At 40.1% G+C, this 22,244-nt stretch overlaps 1 protein-coding gene across 3 annotated transcripts in view; it reads right to left on the minus strand.

Moving 5' to 3' along the window:
• The window catches only part of pde4d (phosphodiesterase 4D, cAMP-specific), a 174,422-nt gene that overhangs the window by 77,774 nt on the left and 74,404 nt on the right, over positions 1 to 22,244 (minus strand). Inside the window, exon 1 of one of the 3 annotated variants that reach the window (XM_034117983.1) lies at positions 9,348 to 9,616. The exons of the other annotated variants lie outside the window; for them this stretch is intronic. Coding sequence (XP_033973874.1) covers positions 9,348 to 9,610 — 263 coding nt within the window. The 5' untranslated portion in view covers positions 9,611 to 9,616. Of the gene's footprint in view, positions 1 to 9,347; positions 9,617 to 22,244 lie in introns of those variants that run through there. 3 annotated transcript variants of the gene reach the window in all.

Consider the following 22,244-nt stretch of genomic DNA (forward strand, 5'->3'; position numbering starts at 1 on the left):
TCATCCCTCGAAACCATCTGCTCGCTCAAAGATAAACCTGCCACTCAAGCCTCTGCACAGCAATGTGATGCTGCAAAACTAAATATCTGCTTTTGTATGGCTTATATGTTGTGAGGAAATGTTTAAGAAAGTCACAATATAACGTCACTCTAACAATTTACCTTAAAAAGGTTATGTAAATGAATTGAATGTAATCATAATACAAATATTACATTGCTGTTTCAATGCAGGATATGTACCCTCGGGCTGAATCGATGCAATCAGAGGAGACAGTGGTCAGACAGACGGTAAGCAGAAGACTAGTAATCAGGGTAGGCACTGACATAAACAAGAACACACACTTGTAAAGAAGCACACACGCAAATGTGCAGATGTATTTGCACTGTCTATATTTGCACAAACATATGCACACAAATGAGAGCACATAAAAGATGAAAACAAACCTTCATAAAGAACAGGATATTGGAAGCAGCTGTGAAAAATGATCAAGGGATGACATCAATGACAAGATGGCCCTCACAACAGAGGAGGCAGCTGCATCTTAATTGGAAATGCAACTCATTAGAAGGGCTGGAGGTGGACACTCTCCACTGAGGCTCCATTCAGCCAGAGGATGTAAAAGGGGAGGGGGTTGCAAAACTGGGAGAGAATCCCTTTGGATTTCTCTGACAGGTGATGCATGCGACCCAAAGTTTAACCATGTTTGAGCATTTACTTCACATTCTTCACTAATAATGAAAGAGCCAGTCACAGTGGGTTAGGGTTAGACCGCTACAAGCCTCTGGAGTCTACAAGTCCTATGTGCTACTCCTGTCCTACATCGTCTTTGGAATTTCTGCATGGATGACTTAATTCAAATTGCCTAGTCATTACGTGCACATACACATTCACATCTAGAGTGAAGTGAAGTGAATTCTAAATGATGAAACAGGCCTGGGGATCATGTTAAAATGACCTGAACTCAGAGAACACATACGATGACTCTGTTTGCATATACTCAATATCAGACTTAGCCTTGAACAGCTGATATAGGATGCAGACAGAAAAGGTATTTGATCAGTATAAGCCGGAAGGAAAATAAAAGAAAGAACAAGTGCCGGATTTAGAGAAAGAGATGGAAAAAATGCTCAACTTTCTTTGCAAGGGCCGACAATGTTTTCTTATTTTATAGTTCCTTTAGGTCAAAATTATTTCCTGAATTCTAAATGTAAATCCTTAACCAGATATCTCTCATACACATTTATCATTTTCAAAACAAGCCTGTGTCTTCTGTATGGCTCTGTGGCCATCTTTGGAATATATCTAACCTAAATATTGAAATTACATTCTTTCATTTGGAGATACCTTATAGGAAACTACTGTCTAATAACTCCTTAAAACATATTTTCTAAAGTGTATCAGCTTTCTGCTATCCAAATAGAAACAATGGGGAAATAATTTCAGTAGAGAACCCAATAGAGACATTTTCATGTTTGTTGTATGTACAAATCAACATGGACCTAAAATGTTCTAGATAGACATTATTGCTTGTTAGGGCTATACTTAAATTGTTCTTTAATAAGCTGAGCCTGCATACTATAATCAAGACATGACCAATGGATTTACCACAGCCATGCACCATTAGTGGATCTCACCACAGGCTAATAAGGCTCTCTCTCACAGACACAAATGGAAGCCAATGACACATCCAGCCCTCATTTAGATTGGTAAAAATGTTCTTTTCTCTCTGGGATAAGGACAATCTTAATTACTGAGTCACTACAGTGGGTCTGGGGCTGTAAAAAGGGACAAATATGTAGCGAGTTCCATCCACTTTCACAGAGGCCATATCAGAAAATGCTCAAAAGGGTACATGGCAATCTGCAGTCCAAGATACTCCTAGCTATTTAAAAATATCTCCTCATATCAGCTGTCCTCTTCTCTACTCCATCCTCAGGCTCTTCTGTGAAGGCTCTGGTGCAGATGCATTCTTCAGAGCAGACTCATAATCAGTAAATGAATATCCATTAGCAATCAAGTTTGGTGGTGAAATCAGCAGAAAGAAACCCAGCTGAGGATAATGAAGAGAATAAAAAAAAGACAGTGTGTATATACATACATACCTGTATATATAGACATATATATATATAAATAGAGACAAAAATGCATGAATGACTGACATGTTGGAGCAAGCACTAACAGAATGTATCAGTTATTTTGTAGAACCAAAAATCCATCAGCATATCAAAAGGCCTTTGATGAAGCCCTGCAGCTGCGGCCTCTTCAACTCACATTCATTCTGGTTGTCCTTTAATTAAATCAGGTAGTGCAGTAACCACTGCTAACACACTTTTATGTGTCTGGACCTGTTGAATGCAAATCATTATGAATATGCATACAACCCTGATGATCAATATGCTTAAGGAGAATCTTCCATTCAGTGTGGTTTTATATCAGAAAAGAATATCTGCCAGCAGAACTGGATGTATTGTTCGATTCCATGCTGAATTTTCAAAAGAGTTATGTAATTTGACATGTATTGGTTGTGAGTCTGACTACTTCTGGCATTACCCTGGGCGTGGAGAAGCTCATATATTAGAAGATACTTTACTTACACTTATTTAACTGTGGTATTGGTTCAGCTCTGTGCAACCAGTTATCCATGCCAGATTCAACATTATTAATTTAGTCCCTTACTTTAGAATGTCCTTCCATTTGTGCCTTTAATTTTGTTTTGGTGATTTAATTTGTAAAGTTTTATGACTGAAACATTCCAGGAAAAAACAGACGCGCTAAAAAATACAGAGAAAGGATCTGTTTCCAAATCCCCAAAAAGAAATGAAAGGGTTCTTGACAGTATATCTGAGTTGTAAGGAGCCTTTGTAAAAGCTTTGCAGCAGTTAAAGGTGTTTCTGAGGTAAGCTTTGGAGCCTTCCTGTAACTTGAATGTATTTATGATAATGTATTTCCCCTCTGCAGTCATTTAAGGTCAGTCAATGGCCACTTCACTCGAATTAAAGGTAGAACACAGAGTTGAGTAGATGACCATGTGGTCTATTTATAACATGGACAGGTGATGAGTGAATCCAGCTATGTTGAATAACTCCATAATAAATAGGATAATTGAATTTGAACATCAACCCTAGGGGTCTTCTTCCTTTTTGCGATATATTACAGTTCCTGGGAAATAAAATACACTATCAGCATAAAAAACATGAGAAATAACTCTTCTTCTATCCCTGTCTCACTTACTTATCCTCGTTCTTTCTTCACAGTCTCTTCAAGCAACACTGTTATATAATCTTAATTTTCTTATTCATCTCAGCCAACACAGACTTGGACACCAGCTCAGAATACAAAGTCAAAGCTGAGTCATAACCAGGGTCCTGTCTTATCTCTAACAGTGAGATGATAACATACAGTGTTTGTGCATATTAGTGTACATTTGCCTGCATGTATGCAAAATTATGTTCATGAGATCTTGTTGATTAGTCCAAATGTGCCTGCTTTTGCAAATGAAAAGCCTGTCCTGTGCTGGTGTGTCACGCAGCCAGCACTGTTAGCATAGTAGCAGTAGCATATGTATGCAAATCACAGACGCTCTATTCTCCCGGGTGGAGAGCAGTGTTTGGTCTGATAAAACCTGGAAAATCCTCCTAGGCTGCACAGCAGGATGACAGCTGCAATCCAAAGCCTCCTCAAAGGAATGGAAAGTAATTACTTGAGCAAAGCTACACCTTGAAAACAAAGAATGATAGGAATGTATGGACAATGGACTGGGAGGCTGGAAATAAAAAAAGAACAGGCAAAATGGCGCTGGATATTAATAGAAATGTCATCTCACGCAACAAACAGGAACCTATAGAGTCTTATTTCAGCTGGAACAGCTACTTCACAATGGCTGAAAAAACTCTCTGCGGACACTGAGGAGGCAGTAAGAGGGCTTCAGTTGTAAAGGGTAAACATCGATGGACAAATCGATGTCAACAGCAAGGTACTGAGGAACAAAAACATTGTTCTGACAGTCAGTAGTACAGAATTCAACCATCTGAACCACCGCATATTTCCCTTGTATTAACCAGGAAAGTGGACCGGCGGGTACATCTTATATTTGGACCACTGGGGCAGTTGGGATTTCAGGCACTATTTTACAGAGTGGTATCACCTCTAAGGTTACCCTAAACACATTAGCATTGCTCTTGCAAGCTTAATATTTTTTGACTTATGTAAGGATAATTTACCTGACCAACACTCACTTAAGTGATTTGGTTTAGTTAGGTGTTTTGCTGTTAACTAAAAGATAGATCTATAAATAATTTGTAGCCAAAAATGTGTGGTAAATTAGGAACATCCAGCCAAATAATAATCCTACCACATTTATTTAACAACTTTAGGTAGTGGAATAGTTTTGGGAAATGTGCTTAATGTAATATGTGTACAACCAACAACTAGCGTGTAAGAATCTGCCACAAATTAGCATGTTATATCTTGTTTGGTTAATCTATACAAAACACCTATGTGTGACAAGGAAAAGTTTAGATAAGAGAGTAGAGACGATGTACCAGATGTTTTCTTGGCCAGGTGCAGAGGCCTCTTCAAATCACCATCAAACTAATATTTGTTTGAGAAATGCACATTTTGTTGGATTCTAAACCTGTCTAATAAATCAGATGATGAGTCAGATGCACTAAGAGCGTACCTGAAAACATTTCCAAATATAATGACTAACAATTAATGAAAAAACGTAATTTGCTGCCTTGAAGAAAGAAATACAAGAGGGAGAGGGAGATGATATAAACCCAGTGAGAAGCAGAGTCATCCTCTGCCTGGATTAGCACCTCTCTGTGTTCAGCTTACTCCCACACTCTCTTCTTCCCTTCCTCCTTTCCTCCATCCATTCCACCCTGCCTGCATGCATTCCCTCATTTATCATAAACCTTTCACCCAGCTATCCATCCATCCATCATGTCCCCCACCCTCCAGACGTCCCCACCAAATGTCCTCAGTCAGATCACTCAGCCAGAGAAGGACTGGCATAAGTACCGTCAGTCAGAGCCACCTGTATTCCCCTCGCTGAGAGCACCCTCTTATGTTACATAAAGAGACACTTGCGATGTTACAATGCAGCATCAGTTGTTGTTGTTGTGCAACAGTATAAAAAATACCTCAGGGTCAGTGAGAAAGAAAGTGGAAAACAGGATAACAACAGAGTTATTCTGGTGGAGATAATACAATAACTGAGTCGTGAGTATTGTCGGTCACTTGAAGGTGAGCGCACAGACTTCTCACTCCTGCTTTATGTGTCGTGCCTTTGTGAGGCTGAGAGCAAGCAATTATCATATTTCTAAGAGATTTTAAATTATGTGCGCACATGCAGGGGCATTTATTCATGTCCATCAGGGTCTCTCAACACACAGTTATTATGAAGCATTAAGACACAACATGACGCTTGAAAACAATTAACATCGTGTAATACTGTTTCACAGGAACAAACATGTAAGGATGGCAGAGAGGGGGATGATGCTAGTGATGTGTCACTACATCGGAAAGACAGTTGATAATACAAATACAATGTCACAAACATCAAATATAAAAGAAAGTATTATCGACTGCAGTGTCTCTGGCAGAGAACCAATGTGTACATATCACAACCGTCAACTTCTGTCCCTGTCAAATTGATGATTTCACATTTCCAACTCTTACAGCGCTAACGTGGTTTAGCTTTTTGCCAGAAACAGCTTGATCCTACACAGTGTTATGTATGTTGTAAACACACCTGGTTTACAGACACTGACTTGAATTCCAAACAGAAAACCAAACTAATGCTGCGGTTGGAGGTAGTGCTGTGCAGCTTTGTTAGTATAAATAATGGTAATACCACACTTGAAATCCTCCCAGCAATGCTCAAATATGTTAAGCTTTCAAAATTCCATTATCACATTTTCAATTGGGACTGTTTAGAGTTAAAACATAGACTCAAATCTTTTGATCTGAACCCACAAATCATTATATTACATTAATCCCCAAATGTACATCCTTTATTACTTACTGTAGTAAACAGCATATGGGATGCATTCTTTAAAGTATTCTCTAAGTAATTGTTAAACAATTTGTGTATGGTTTTAACGGTGCTGTGCTGATAAGGACAGCGAACAGTACATCAGGCCAATCTGTCCATAGAGAAGGATTATCTTGTTAATGAAGTGTGGAGTGGAGCCGCTGAGGGCCATGCATGTCACCAGATTCACTGCACAGTGGCCCTGTGATTCCCTGCAGCTGTAAAACAATGAGGACATGATTAGAGTAAATTGCACTGCAGTTGTCAACCTCCCTCCTGCTTACAGCCATTTGATGTTATCTCTCTCTCATAAACAAATAGTCTCTCTCCAGTGCCCTTGCACACACACAGCAAATTTCCTCCTAACCTTCCCCACTCTCTCTATCTCTGTCTGCCAGTTTTTCGAATGTCAAGAGCCAACACAGGTACACGACCCACTAGTTACTCAGTGATTAAATGGTCACTGCTGTCAACAGTCATGATGCAAATGGCAGTGTCTAACAAAATATACATGTAACTTTCCGATCCACAGATCATGCAGAAACAACACGTTACTTTTTTCTATTTGTTGTACGGAGATGCTTTCTGCAGCAGACTCGGGTGAAGGCTAAACAGCATCAAATACTGACTGCGACAAATGTGTGAGTGGAAACCAGAAAAGGCTTTTGTTCAAATGTTGCAGTCAAGGATAAACACCACAATGAGGGATAGCAATGAAAACAAACATAAGACTACATTTCAAATAGTGCCCTAATCTTATTGTAATTTAATATTCCTATCAAGAAATGCATTTTATTCTGTAAAGCCACATTCTAATGCACAATCGCTATGCCCCAAAACTAATAAAAACCTTTTTTTAAAGAATGGCTGGCAATATTTGCTACTTCACTATCAATCTCTTAAAGTAGACCTCTTACAGGATGCTGCTGAACATGCTTACTGATGCAGTTTGAGTATTGCCATTTTATGTGTTTTAAATATGTATTGGTCTGCAGTAGCATTCTTTGGCCTGGGGACATCATCTCTATCAGGCTTTGGCTGCACAGACCATTCTTGATCACAGAATAAAGTATTGCTATCTCTCCATCTTTCATAACAATCAAAAGAGTAAACAAATGCCAACATTGATCTTATGAATGTATTTCATTAAAGTAATCTATGTACAGCAATGCTTAACACACGATTCTCAATGACAGACAAGAGCATTTTTTTCATTTCCAATTATTATTCTGGCATAGCTCTGCGATTTCAGATTCATAACATTAGTTTTCTGATGAGCTACTTTAGGTCATAGCAATCTGGAAACCTTGAAGTATACTGCATGGGTTTGCATGGATGTATGAAAGGATAGGGAAAACAACTCAGTCATAGTACGGTACTTACAAAATAAGATTCTTGGAAACCTTGAGACAACCGGCTATTACAAACATCGTGCTTGAAAGCATCTCAAAGCATGAGCAGGTGTGAATCGTTGACACTTAATCATTGGTTCAGTAGAGACACATTTTAAAAAGGGCCAGAAGGTTCCCTCCATGCGTGTACTGCGTTACATCATGACAGAATACGCTGAGCAACATGTCATCAAAATTATGTAAGGCAACATTTGGTCTTTTCTCTTGTCTATAATAAATGCAAACGTCATGCAACAAGTGCCACTTGCTCTTTTCACCCCTGCCGTCTTCATCATTGCAGATATTTAACAACTTGAAGCATCATATCAGAACAGGGAAAATCCATTCCAAGTACTCAAGTGCTTTTGCTCCTCAATGTGGAACTGCAAGAAATAGCTTTCTGCTTAAAGGGGCACATGGGAGAACAATGGTGGTGGTGTGTGAAATTACATAAACTGAATTAACAAGCCCATATAAATCATCACATTTGCACCTACACACACACACAGAGACACACGGTATAATTGTGCACACAGATGATTAATTCAAACATTTAAATTATACACACAGACACAAGAAGAACTGTGCCTCTAAATGAGCAAAGTGATGTAGAAGCCATGAGATGCTGTGTATCTCCCTACGTTAATAGCACCATCAGTTATAAGAAGCAAACAGGGGAGAGAAGGAGGGAGGAGAGATTATACAATATGTATGTGTTAATATGAAAAAGTCAAGGAAAGATGGATGCTAGAAAAAAGGAAAATGGGCGGTTGAGACAGAAGAGTAAGTGGAGAATATAAAAGGGAACTCAAAGCACCTGTCTAAGATCAAAAAATTGAGATAAAACAGACCTTGAGGTAAAAGCAGAAGGGTGAATAAAGGAGAGAAATGAAAAGTATTTCTGAAATGTGAATTTATGTGCGAGGACAGTAACAGGATTTTTGAATTACATCATAAGACAGATCCAGATGCCAGAAGGCAGGGCTACTTGGAGAGATGTGGGCTAAAAGAAGTGGGACACAAGACATACAGAATAATAGTGGGGGGTCTTGTGAAAAATAGAGATGGAAGAGAAAGAGATCTAAATCATAAGAAATTCGAGATGATGGGTGGTTAGGGCAAATGGAAGGAGGTGGAGGGTAACAACTGACATTTTAAAAAGGGAGAAAAAAATGAGAGTGGGGAGGAAACAATGGGTGCAGGGGGAGACGGGGAGTGAATGGGGAAGAGCTATGAGACGAAAGGAGGGGGTGAGGCGTGGGCGGGTGCAGCACAGGCTGATAGACAGCCAGGAATAGAAGACTAATTAATAGTCAAAAACTGCAGGCAGGCAGGTGTGGAGAGAGAAGCACAGCTGGAGGGAAGACATGTAGTGATGGATGGCTTCCTATTCTACCTATTTAACAACACAGGCAGCTTCACACACTACACTACTGTTTATCACATAGAGATAAAGGCAGAGTCGGCAGGGGGAAAGGGGGGGGGGGGGGGGCAGGGGGGATATGTGGAGTGAGAGGTGTGAGGATTGGACACACAAGGGGGGACATATTAACAGAGATTAAGCTGGACAGAGGAAGAGAGAGAAACTCATTATCTAAGGTGAGAAGAGGGTCTCCTCGGAGATGGGACGTGAATAACCTACAATAGATTTGCTCATGCACACTCCTGTCATTTCTCTGTGAGAGGAACGCATTCAAGTTAAACCGCAAACAAAGTTTAATTACTGAAACGGCTTAGCACACGGCCACCTCCCTCACAAACATGGTTCAGCAAACACAGTCCCGACCTTGAAAGTTTGCCAGGGTGCGGTTTAAACCACATGTCTGACAAAGACAAACATGAATATGCACTTTGCATGCAGCTCCACATCCAACAGCACAGTGACAATAGCCATCAATCGTCTACTCTCTCTGTCTCACCATGTGTGTGCGACAGTGAAGCGCCTCTGTTTGTGGGTGTTGTTGTTGAGCAGCATGCGGCGAAGCAGTCGTGGCGAGTTGCGGGGGGAGAGGCGGGGGGAGATGGAAGACGGTGATCGCCGTTGTCCTCTTGGCCTCTCCGGCTGCAGCAGGTTTTCCCGCAGAATTTTCACCAGGTCTTCATTCAGGCCGGAGTGCTTGGGCATGGGGGGCACTGCCAGGGTGTCCTGGAGGGTCACCCCCATGCCTGCCTCCTGGGCCATGCCTGCCCCGGCTTCACCACCACCACCACCACCACCACCACCAGCACCGGCACCAGCACCAGCCAGAGGAATGGACAGTAAAGGCAGCCAAGATATACGAGGAATTAAGAAATGCAGGCGCTAATAAATGCTTCTCCTGTCAGAGTCCAACAATTTCCTCAAAATGTAGGAAAAATGATAAAATAGGAAAAAAAGACACATCCAAAAATCCTCTGGATGATAAACTGAAAAAAGATCTGATGGTAATTCCTCACACCAGCAGATCCTTCTGTAGAAATGCAGGGAATATAAAAGAGAAGACAAATCCGTATTCCCTTTCTTCCTCTCCGTCGTTTAAGGAGCCAGCAGATGAACAGAAGCACTGAGGATGGCTGCCTTTGCCTGCTCTGCAACACTGGATGTGTGCTGTGGAAGTGCTAGAGAGAACATGAGGGGAGGATTGAAGAAGGAGAGAGGGAGGGCGGGATGCAACAAAAAAAAAGGGAATTCCGTCTATTCCAGCTCTGCCTCCCCAGGCCTGCATGCAAACTCAACACAGTCCAGTGGAATACAGCTCAGCAAGAGTTTAGCTGAACTAATTCAGTCTCCTCCAGTCCAAAACATCCCAATCTGATAGAAGCCAATCGGGAATATGGGATGGTTACCCATTAAAAACCCCAGCAGCGAATCAGTGTTGAGTTCCGTTCCATCTAGTCGAAGCAATTTATCCTTTCTTCCTCCCCCTCCACAGAGAGACTGAATGCTGACTGCAGCCAGTTTATAAGCTACTGATCCTTTGGAGCTGAGCAGAGCGTGTGTGTGTGTGTGTGTGTGTGTGTGTGTGTGTGTGTGTGTGTGTGTGTGTGTGTGTGTGTGTGTGTGTGTGTGTGTGTGTGTGTGTGTGTGTGTGTGTGTGTGTGTGTGTGTGTGTGTGTGTGTGTGTGTGTGTGTGTGTGTGTGTGTGCACACAATGGGGAGAAGGAAAACAAGGAGGTATGAGGAGAGCTATGGTAAGCTTCAGTAACACTGTACAAAAATGATGTATGCATGCATGCGCTTGGGAGCAGAGGCACATGAATCTTTGAGGGTGCATTTGTCAATGCAGCAGACTGCACTAAAAGCACCCATTAGTTATTGAGTAACCTACACTCCATTCTCAGCTTGAGAGGATATCCCAAGGAACAGCAAATGATGCCATGGGTGTACACTGTATGTGCGCATGTGCACATATTTGCATTTTCATTTTACTAGCATTTGCACATACGCAAGAAAAAATAGGAAGGTTTCGTGCAACGAACGTCATCAATCCTCCGTCTTCTGCCACTCCCTTTCACTCTATTAGGTTTCCAAATGAAGGTAGACATGCTGGTAAATATGGAAGCATTATCCGCTGAATCTCATTTGCTACTCCCTAGCCTTTTCCCTCCTCAGCCTAGCAACCAGCAGCTTATCTGGAATGCAGTGTACCTGCCTCTAACCAGCTTTAAGTCGTTCCACTTTCAACCAAAAGCTGCCTCTCTGTGACAACAATTTTACTGTACTATTTTTATATATCCACTTCATACGAGTGCCCCACAGCAACACATCATTTAATTATTTCTATGAGTAATGTTAACCTGGCCCAGCACCAAACCTAAAGAGTCACATTTTAAGCATTTCTCATCAAGGCTATTCATTGCTGAATAATCTCAATATAAATGCAAAACAACTAATTACTTAATGAATAGAATATCTTTGCATATTGTGCATTTACAGAAACTAGTATGTTGGAATTATTAAGTTGCATCTTAACAGTAAGCTTCCTCTTCTCAAGGCACTTCAGATTTGTAGTAACAAAAAAACTGTGAAATGACACATCAAACACGATTGTGGATCTCTCTCACTACAGTTAATATTCCTGAGGGGAAACACGCTAGCTGCTCTGCACAGTGGCACCACAGCAGTGTTGTAACCTTAATGCTGTGACATTGTTAACAAGCTGTTGTTTGGGAGGCATAATGTCACAAAGTTTAGCAGGGGCTTGTAGGCATGTCATTAGTTTGGCAGGTAGCATGTTTTGCCGGCGTCGAGACACCTTTAACATTCAACAAAAAGTGTCAATGTGTTAGCGGCACTAAATCAAAATGTTTTGATTTTTAGGGGTGCTCAGCTGGATTGTGTTGCCAATGTACAAAGGCTAAGTCCTTTGCTTCATGTATGTACAGTTTAATGGCACCCCATTTATCCTCATGCATGCACGATTGTTTATAGTCTGTCTTGCCGCTATGACGCTTTAAAATAATAGTACACAAATGAATAGAGGCCAGTTCACCTATTTTACACAGACTATGGTTACAACCTAGCAGTCATTCATAAATACACTAGAAACCACCTTTTTAGTATCATGTTGCAAAACCACCTACCTTACTGCGTCCCTCAGCAATCACCAAGTAACAACCCTAGCAACCACCAACCATCCACAAGCGCAATCTTCTAGTAAGACCCACCATTAAGCATCACCTTGGATCCATCTTGTATAACTAACTAAGTATCAAACATCGTTCCTGTCCCGAAAAAGACAATAATCACCTGCCCCAACGACTACCGCCCAGTAGCACTCACCTCCATCATAATGAAGTGCTTTGAGCGGTTAGTCAAATCATTCATCACCTCCTCCCTCCCTGACTCTCTGGACCCCCTGCAGTTTGCCTACAGAGCAAACAGGTCCACAGACGACGCCATAGCCCTCACCCTCCACACTGCCCTCTCACACCTGGACCCAAAGAACAGGAACACATATGTGAGAATGCTGTTCATTGACTACAGTTCAGCATTCAATACCATTGTGCCCTCCAAGCTGGCCATCAAGCTCAGAGACCTCGGGCTCAACAGCGCCCTCTGTGACTGGATCCTGAACTTCTTGACGGGCAGACCCCAGGCAGTGCGGGTGGGAAACATCATATCCTCCACCCTGACCCTCAACACCGGAGCCCCTCAAGGCTGCGTGCTCAGCCCTCTCCTCTACTCCCTGTTCACTCACGACTGCGTGGCCACACACAGCTCAAACACCATCGTGAAATTTGCTGATGACACGACCGTCATCGGCCAGATCACAGACGATGACGAGACGGCGTACAGAGAGGAGGTCAAAAACCTGACATCTTGGTGCCAGGATAACAACCTCCATCTCAACATCAGCAAAACAAAAGAGCTGATTGTGGATTACAGGAAGCAGCAGGGAGAGGGACACGCCCCCATCGCCATCAATGGGACTACGGTGGAGAGAGTCAGCAGCTTCAGGTTCCTTGGGGTCCACATCACCGAGGACCTGACATGGACTCTTCACACCACCACCATCACCAAGAAAGCTCGACAGCGGCTCTTCTTCCTCCGCAGGCTGAGGAGGTTCAAAATGGATTCCAGGATACTCTGCAACTTCTACAGGTGCACGATAGAGAGTATCCTGACTGGCAGCATCACGGCCTGGTACGGCAGCTGCACCGACTTTAATCGTAAGGCTTTACAGAGGGTGGTGAAAACTGCACAGCACATCACCAGGACGGAGCTGCCATCCATGGAGGACCTTTACTCCCAGCGGCTCAGGAAGAAAACTCTACGGATTATCAAAGACCCCCATCACCCCAGCCACAAACTGTTCTTTCTGTTGCCGTCTGGCAGATGTTACCGCAGCATCCTGGCAAAAACAAGAAGATTCGGAGACAGTTTCTTCCCGCGGGCAGTGAGACTGTTAAACAATTGAACTGCTGAAACAACTTCAAAACATTCATCTGCTACTCAGTAATATGTATCTAATATCTAATATATATCATTCCAATAACTTGTATATAGACTCGTACTGCACTATTCCACATGCTCACTTTATTTTATAACTATTTTTCTTTTTGTATTGCTCTTGCTATCTGTATTGTTATTATGTTGCATTGTTGGAGAAGCCTGTGACATAAGATTTTCAACAACATAATTACTCTGTAGCTATGTCAGATTGACAATAAAGAACCTTGAACCTTGAACAATAGCATAGTATAGCAGTCACATAAATTGCCCTCCAATAAAACCATTTTAAATCCATCGTTGCACCTATTTCTTTCAGACAGAGTAACTTGAAAAACATTGAATCCTCAGTAGGTACATGTAGGGTGTACTACTTGTAATTTATGCTTAAAAAACAAACTTTAACTGAGAAAAGATTGAAAGAAATAGAAAGAAAGAAATAGAAAGAAAAAATAAATATTGGGGTCCACCTCCCAATGACAGCTCATAAAGTCTTTGACGACCAACAACACTGCAGAATTGTGAGAGAGTAGAGAGTCAGCTGTGTTTGTGTCCTTATCGCCTCTCACCAAATCTTCCTGTTTGGGCTCCTGTCTGTTCTCCAGTCATGGTCATTTCTAAATGTTTCATTTACTGAAGGATCCCATGCTGCAGAGCTATGGCAGGCAGTCAAAGACAGCCATGACAGCAACAGAGAGCGGCTGGCCTTCTTTTGACAGCTTGTAACTCCATCATCAACTCACAATAGTGAAAGGAGAAGAATGCCATTCTTTCACCTAATGTTTTATTTGTCTCTCTCTCTCACATGATGAACACAGATCATTACCGTCAATCCTTGCCTCCCTTTTACTTCTCTCCTACTAACTAATATTTATGTATATATAATACTTTGTTAAATTCAACATGTATATTTTCTACTTTCTTGTTTATTTCTAGTCTTTGAATTTGTATTGTATAACGCAAACATTTCCCAAATTGGGATCAATAAAGTACCATCTTATCTTATCTTATCTTACTACCTGTCTTACAGCCATTCTGCTTTTCTCCTTCTCTTTGTAAAAATGTTTTATTCTTGCGCATGACGTCTATGTGCATTTCCCCCTGGTTACCAAGGGCAACATACAAGTGGATTTGTCAAGAACTAAGGGCTGGAGGAACAAAAGAAAGAAAGGGAAGGCATTCTGCAGGGCAAATCTGTAGTGGTGAATATGCATTTAGTAAAAAGAGTCATACCACACAAACACTACAACATACAGAGACACAAAACTGACATGCACTGAGATTGCAAATGAATGCACAAAGCGCAGCTGGAATATGCGTAGAACAGCAACAATTAGATGACTATGCCATTAGCCATTCAACATAAAAAAAAGGATTTGGAAAATTTGATTAATCGATAAATACATTTTTCATGTAAAACTGGCAGAAAAAGTGTTTCACGATGTACATCTTATTAAAATTAATAGCTTTGAGTTTGAACTGACAAAACAAGAAATGTCAACATATCACCTTGGCATGTAAAATATTGGGAGTGACATTTATCTCACATTTTTTTAGATCAACCGATAATCCATAGTTGCAGCCGAACACAACACAAGGTCTAATGTTTTTTTTCAAAGTTTTTGTGTAAAGAAATATATTCTGTATCTTCCTTCACAGTGCAGTTGTGATTTATTCTCTTCTCAAAAACAGAGGTATAAAATAGTAGATTTAGAAAAATACCTAGCATTGAAATGTAATTCAATACTCCTAAAATAGCTTAATACAATACAATAGAGTTTGTATTGACAAAAACCCTCCAGGGCCTCAAAAATGAAAATATATATAAATAAACAGCAAAAAATGAACCGTATATGCTTTACAAAAGTGTAACGGGTGTATGATTCAGACCTGATTTTCAGATCTGTCTTTGAACTACACCATCCGCAGAGTTTTTTTAGTCCATGTGTTTGTATTCCCCTTCACACAAAATTAAACTCTGACTCAGTTTTGACAAATCTTCTTTCTAATTACTTTCATTTTCCATTTGTATTCTTTAGAAAAACTAAACCTCCTTGTGAAGAATGAAAGGGGCACACTATCCGCTCAAAACATACCTCAAGTCTGTATGTAAATCTGAGCTCATAGTCCCGATCTCCTTGCTAAATATTGTTTACTCTTGACAGATTGGTTGCCTTTTCTTTGGCAGGACACTGGCTACTGACACCTCAGAGAGCACAGTCTGGAGTCTGGGATGTTATTGGCTAAGGGTTCCCTGTGTGACATTTCATTTATTAAATCAGTAAAATGTATATTAGGTTATTTTTTAAGATGCGTACGATGATGGACCCTTTATAGCATGTACATATTGCTATAGGTATCACTTAAATACATGTACAGTAATTGTCTAGCAGACATTTGAATTGTGAGGGGATAGTGTTGGATTGATATTGGAATAGTATTTATTGGAAGGAGAGGGGGTGGCAAGCATTTAAAGGTCCCCTATTATACTGTTTATCATCAATATAGTATAGGCCTCAGATATATACAAAACATGTCTCAAATACCAAACAGATCGTGCATTGTAGCATCCCACAAACCCCTCTGTTTCAGCCCTGTTTCAAAAGTGCTGATTCTCTGTCTGTTACTTTAGATGAAAATAAGGAGCCACTCCCAACGCCCCTCTGAGAGATATTTGATTAAAAAGAACACAATGGGGCTCTAGGAGGAGATTCAGGTGATAAGGTAACCTTGATTGGTTATTGGCTAATGGTTACACAAGCCAAAAAAACGTTATGACATCATAAAGTGGCCAACATCTGATCAGCTCATTTTCAGACAGGTTTTTATATAAATGGATCAGGACAAAAAGTGAGCAAATCTTTTTTCTTGAAACTTTCAGAATCTCTTTACACAGAGGGGACACATGTTTATGTATAACAGATATGAAAAAGTTAATTTTGCATAATAGGTGATCTTTAAATAGCTAACAAAAGGGGTGACTTAAAGGTTGAATTAAAAGACAGTTTCTCTACAATTCAATGTAGACCAGAGTCTACAAGCCATTATGTTACTAACAGACTAAATGCATCAAAAGCCCTACTGCAGCTCTGCCTCCCTCAAGTGGACATCTTACACCACTGAGAGACTCAGTGACAGGTCCAGGAACCACAGTGGTGAGTATAGCCCAATTACAAATCACACACTCGCAGCTGAATGAGGCTCCCTCCTGTCAGATGGAGGGAGTAAATACAGCGGCAAGCTTTAGGACAAACTCCCCTCTCTCCGGCAGAAACAGGAAATGCCGTAACTGTATGTAACAACGGTTTCCAATCAGCATCTCTTGGACAAAAAATGTAAATTAATAACTAAAATAAAACTCCAAACATCTTTAATTGTGTTACTTTTTTGTAAAGCTCTTTTAGTTTTAAACCTGATGTTTATGAGCTTCTTAGTTTTTGCAACATTCTGTAAACATACACAACTTTATAATAAAATGCATAGGTATGACTAAACACAGGTATGACCCTTAACATCGCAATTTATCAGTGAATGTTTGCAGGAACTGTTTGTACACAGCTTGTTTCCTGACGGACACACACAGCATTGAGTCCGGTCAGGTATGGCAGCAGGTGAAGTCAGCACCGATGCAGACTCGCTGTTTGAGGGCTTGATAACCCACTCCCCCTCCACACTCGTTGGTTTGGAACAGCACTTAATGTGGCGGACCCTCCGCACGAAAGCGCAAACGGAGGGGTAGTGTGTAGGGGTAGGGTGTAGGGGGTGGATTGGAATTGGGCCTATGTCTTCACCCAGAGTAACTATCACTTCTGATTGGTACTCATGATTTAGTTCACACCATCAAATTTAAGTGATCAGCACTTGAGGAAATCAAATTGTGAAAATATATTAAATTCTCTCTGGTGTACAGATTGCCATTATAAGTTTGAAAAGGTTTATTTTAAAATAAATGTTTTTATTACGAAATCTCTGTGCACTTGTAAAATAGATTGCGCATTTGAGCAAATATCTCTGTATGTATCTAGGTATACATGCATATTTACATTATATATATATATATATTTAAAACAACTAAGCAATCACTTTCTCAAAATCTTGATTGCAGCCTTCCTTCACACTATTTGAGCCATAGAGGAAAATGGGGAAAACTTATTTACGCACATCAGAGTCTTCAAAGCGCACCACAGGCCACCCTGGTTCCACACAGCAACTTAAAAAATCCATTTGAATATTTTTTACCATAAAAACTGTATTATTATTTATTCAGGCATGCAGATTATTCCAGTCATTGCACTAAAAAGTCTGCACTTGGGTTTACATTTATACTACAGGATTGTTTATTTCAAATGTTCCGTTATAGCTGTCACTAACCCTTGTACTTATATGTATTTGTCATAGTCAAGTAATAGATGGAAGAAAGTGCCTTAGATGATCAAATAGATATGATAGCAATGCTTAACAGGCTCTAATGAGCGAGACATGTACCATAACCTCAAAGTCTTAAAACTGTTTCTGGTGGAGAATCCAATGTCAAGCACAGAGTTATCTTTAGGTGTTTGACCAATAGATGGCAGCATCTGTGTAGAAATATGTTCTTGAAAAGAGAAAGTTATCAGAAGGATGCAGAACACAATTACATGCAGGTTGATTTAAAAATGCAGAGCACTCTGGTGTGTCCCTGACCGGGTGCTGGAGGTCCCACAGTGATGGAACGGCAGTTACACCCTGTTAGGTTTGGATATATTTCACAGTTTGTTCAGGGCTCGTTTCCAGCACAGGCCATGTGGGGTCACTACAGCGATAATGTCATTACAATTTCAGTTATATGAACTGTTATATAATTGTCAACCTGACCAAGCAAGGCAGTTAAGAAGCACTGTGTTCTCCTCCTTTTGAGCAGTGACATTTTTCTTTATAGTATTAACATTTACAGAGCCTTTGCTTTGGATGACTCACTGCCCGCGGTGAAAGCTGCTGGCCTTGTGAATGCAAAATGGAACAAGTCCACTCCTTAACAACTGTAGATTGAGGCTGAAATCTTAGCACCACTCCAGGTTTTTTACAAATGGCATCAGATGTGGCAGGCAGTCATTAAATGAACCATAGTTCTTTATCACTGCTCATCATCACAAATGAAAAAGCCAGCACTGGCTCACGAGGGAAAACTGAAACCTGTCTTGCATGTAAGTGTGTCATCAAAGCAAATCCCTTTCAAACTCACTTTAACGGTACTGAATGGTGCCTGTTCTATTCATATTTATATTCATGAACTGATATGGTTTTGTTTTCTTAAAATCTGAATCGTTGGACCACATATTCTAAGTATTAAAAAGTATTTTGTATTCCCCTTTTAAGGCTCTCCTACTTTAGTAAAACTGATTATTTAACCTACTTTTCCTGTTTGTTTCCATCCTTATATTTCTACCTGCTACTGTATGTTCCCTCTCATTATTATCAAGGTAGAGCTTCCTGCAGACATGTAATGATGTCTCAGCCGCAGTGAGGCTATCTTATAGATAGTTAATTGGCTAGCATAGTTGTTATAGTGATCCTGACAGGGACTGTGTATAATTCCCTCTCTTCCACTAATGGTCAACGGTTGCATCCTCCTCCCCAGGCCTAAATCTACACACACATACATGCCAATGTTACAGTTTTAGATGTGTAGATCTAAAACTCAAATCGGTAATTGGGTTATTTTTGCCTGTGGGCAGTAAATGCAGCCGTGTATGGGTTGTGTTTTCTCGTCTTCTCTGTTTCTCGTAAGGTCTCCCTTTCTGTTAGTCGCTTGTTAGCAGACCCTTCACGCGATAGCAGAGCGAACAGGTACAGGAGGCGTAGAGCGAGGGATCACTGTCCACTAGTTAATCGATCCCAGATGGCGTCGTGCTCGCGGACGAATAAAAAAATGTATTAAAAGAAAAAGTAAAGTCTATGTGTGGGAAACCCTGTATATATATATATTAGTGTTGCCATGATCAGCAGTGCAATTCTCAAAGCATTATGACTCGACCAGTGCGCGTCCAGACTGAGTAATGACCTCGTCAGCTCAAACTTCAGGGAGTCTTCAGTTATTACTGGGTTCCCTGCCAGGGAAATATAAAAGAAGTAATATAGACTCTAGCCAGGAATCCATCAGAATAATCGACAGGAACGTTTGATTAAATGTGTGCATGCAAGCGTGTATGCTGGTGAATGGTAGTCTTTGTGTATCTGTCTAGTGATTCAGTTGCACTTATTTTGCAACATTGGCCATAGTTGTTATTTACTGAGCTGCACACAGCCTGCCATGATGAGAGGAAATGGGTTGGGGAGATGCAGAACAGAGGGACAGAGGAAAGTGAGAGGGGGAAACGAGTAGAGTGGCAAAGCGAGAGAAGAGCTCACAGCAGGCTGTAACTGAAGCATGGTGACAGTAAATGGACATGGATGAATACAAATGACCACAGGGATAAGGAAGAGAGGTCGAGAGGGGACGAGGGGAGAGAGGAGGACAGGATGATCAGAGTAGATCCATAAATAGTGCATGGTTGTAAATAGGGTGGTCCTGTTTCTCTGCGTGTGGGGGTCTGTGGACACATGTTTGTATGCATTTAATGTTCAGACACATACAGTATATAAGCATGGCTGTGTATAATGCATGTTTAAATGTGCAAGCCAGTTTTTTGTGTTCATGTGCCTCTATGAATTAGCAGATAATACCATAGCTTTATTCATGTGGTGGAAATTGAAAGGAGGCCTTAAGGCACTTCAAACATTAAGGTCATGTACTATATTAAAAATGTCATCGAATTCAAACCGGCCTTGCCATGTAGAATGAAAAAAATGTATTGCAAAAAAATATAAAGGATCAAAAATCAAACAAAGAGAACTGTGAATAAGAGTATATCCTGTAACTTGAATATCCATATTAGATTTGAAAGCATTTGCTAAGACAATTTACTCAGTAACAGTCTTTCTGTAACATATACCATGCTTTGTGTGCAGAATATAACAATAACAGACACACACTGTACTGTATTGTAGGTGTTCTAGCCTCAGATGTGTACAGGTCTATGACCATGTGCCTTAAAAGGGAGAGTCGTTCATCGATTTGTATTGCAATAAATAATAAATAAAAAGTGTGTTAAGGATTACTGCACTTCAGTTATCTTTATTGTAACTGAAGCCAGGTCAGTAATTCATATTAGTTTTTCTTATATTACAGTTCACACCGCTGCTTTTTCCTGTTCCTGTTTTACTAAAAAGTGAAGTCATAGTGATTAAATTACATGTTTAATAGGCTTGAATTTATCATTATTGATATTGTATTTATTACTGTTAATTATGTTTTTTATGAATCAATAGCTTAATATGTTATTCACATCTGCAACAATTCATCTCATTTAATCTCACACGTATGTCTGACCTACACGTAGGAGCAGTTATATGTCACAAATGTATATAAATGTGGACTCTATCCTATGTTGTGTTGGTCATACAATATAATTAGTCATTGATTTTAAAACAATACAGACATAAAGGAACATTTTTGATCAATGGACAAACTGAAAAAAAAACGCTTTAATGTTATTTCAACATCTCGTTCAGCCCTACTGTGAAAGCAGTTTTAATGGTTTTATGATTATAGAAACACTTTCATTCAAAAAGGCATTGGTATTAACAATAAAATAGTAAGATTGTCTTATGGTAAGCTTAACTGCACACATCCAAACCATGCACATACACACACACACAAGACACAGCATTTAGAGTAAACACAAAAAAACAAACAAATTACTATGCTCATTACAAATTATGTGTTTAATGAGATAAATCTAATATAATATGGCTCATTAGGAGTGGAATAAAACCGGCACGATGCTGGGATTTGCAGACATGGATTTGGAGGGGCCAGTGATGCATGACGACACGGCTAATTACTCCTCAAAACTGACACTGAATCGTTAATGAGTAAAGACATTTTCATTTCTATTTTCAACATATCACCTAGGTAATGTGTGTGTGTGTGTGTGGAATTAAATTCTACAAAGCAATGATGCAAGTTGGAAATATGCATTTTCAGTAATGAAGCCCCTATTTCATTACAAAGTATTCATTATCTTAAATTACTGAACACGAAAATGTCCACATCTTGGTTTCTTAATATATTTGCTGCCAGGTTGCACAAAAAAATAATATCAAACTTTGATGATGCTGGCTGACAGAATTGATTTGTTTCCAGCGAGTGCCAGCTCTAAATATCTGTAAAGCACTGTGAAGGCAGATTGAAGGCCTGCGGTTCATGGGTAAATATAGGTATATATGTCGCCTTAATAGGGGTGAAATTACATTTTGCGCTTCTGATACTGCACGGTTGACAGACATAGCATGTCAAACTAAAAGTGAATTAGAAATGAAAAATAATTAGGAGTTAATTTCACTGAAGGAGTAATCAAATTCAGTGTGAGGTCAAGATCGTTTGAAAATCCAAAGTCAAGTGCTTTGGCCACCTGGATTTGGAACCTTATTTATCATTACAGACACATCAGACTAACAATGAATGCTTTAGTGAACGAGCTGTTAGATTAACTTCCCAGGATATTTACATGCACACCAACTCTATCTCATCCTTTTTTAACAAAGGAGAATATGTTAGAATACCAGTATGACCTTGGGAAGGTAAAAATGTCATGGGAATGGGGAGTAATGATCCCTAATAGAGCTTTGGTCAGTAAATCCAAAAAAATAATAAAAAGTTTGCATTGTTTCTCTGGAACATATACCATGTTAGCATGTTTTATCAAGGAAACAGAATAAAAACACACATGTATTTATATATTTTGAAGCATACTAATAATGAATTGAGGAGAGTGATGTCTGTGATATCTGTGGTATTCTGGAA

This window comes from Trematomus bernacchii, unplaced genomic scaffold, assembly GCF_902827165.1.
Source record: "Trematomus bernacchii unplaced genomic scaffold, fTreBer1.1, whole genome shotgun sequence".
Taxonomy (NCBI): Eukaryota; Metazoa; Chordata; class Actinopteri; order Perciformes; family Nototheniidae; genus Trematomus; species Trematomus bernacchii.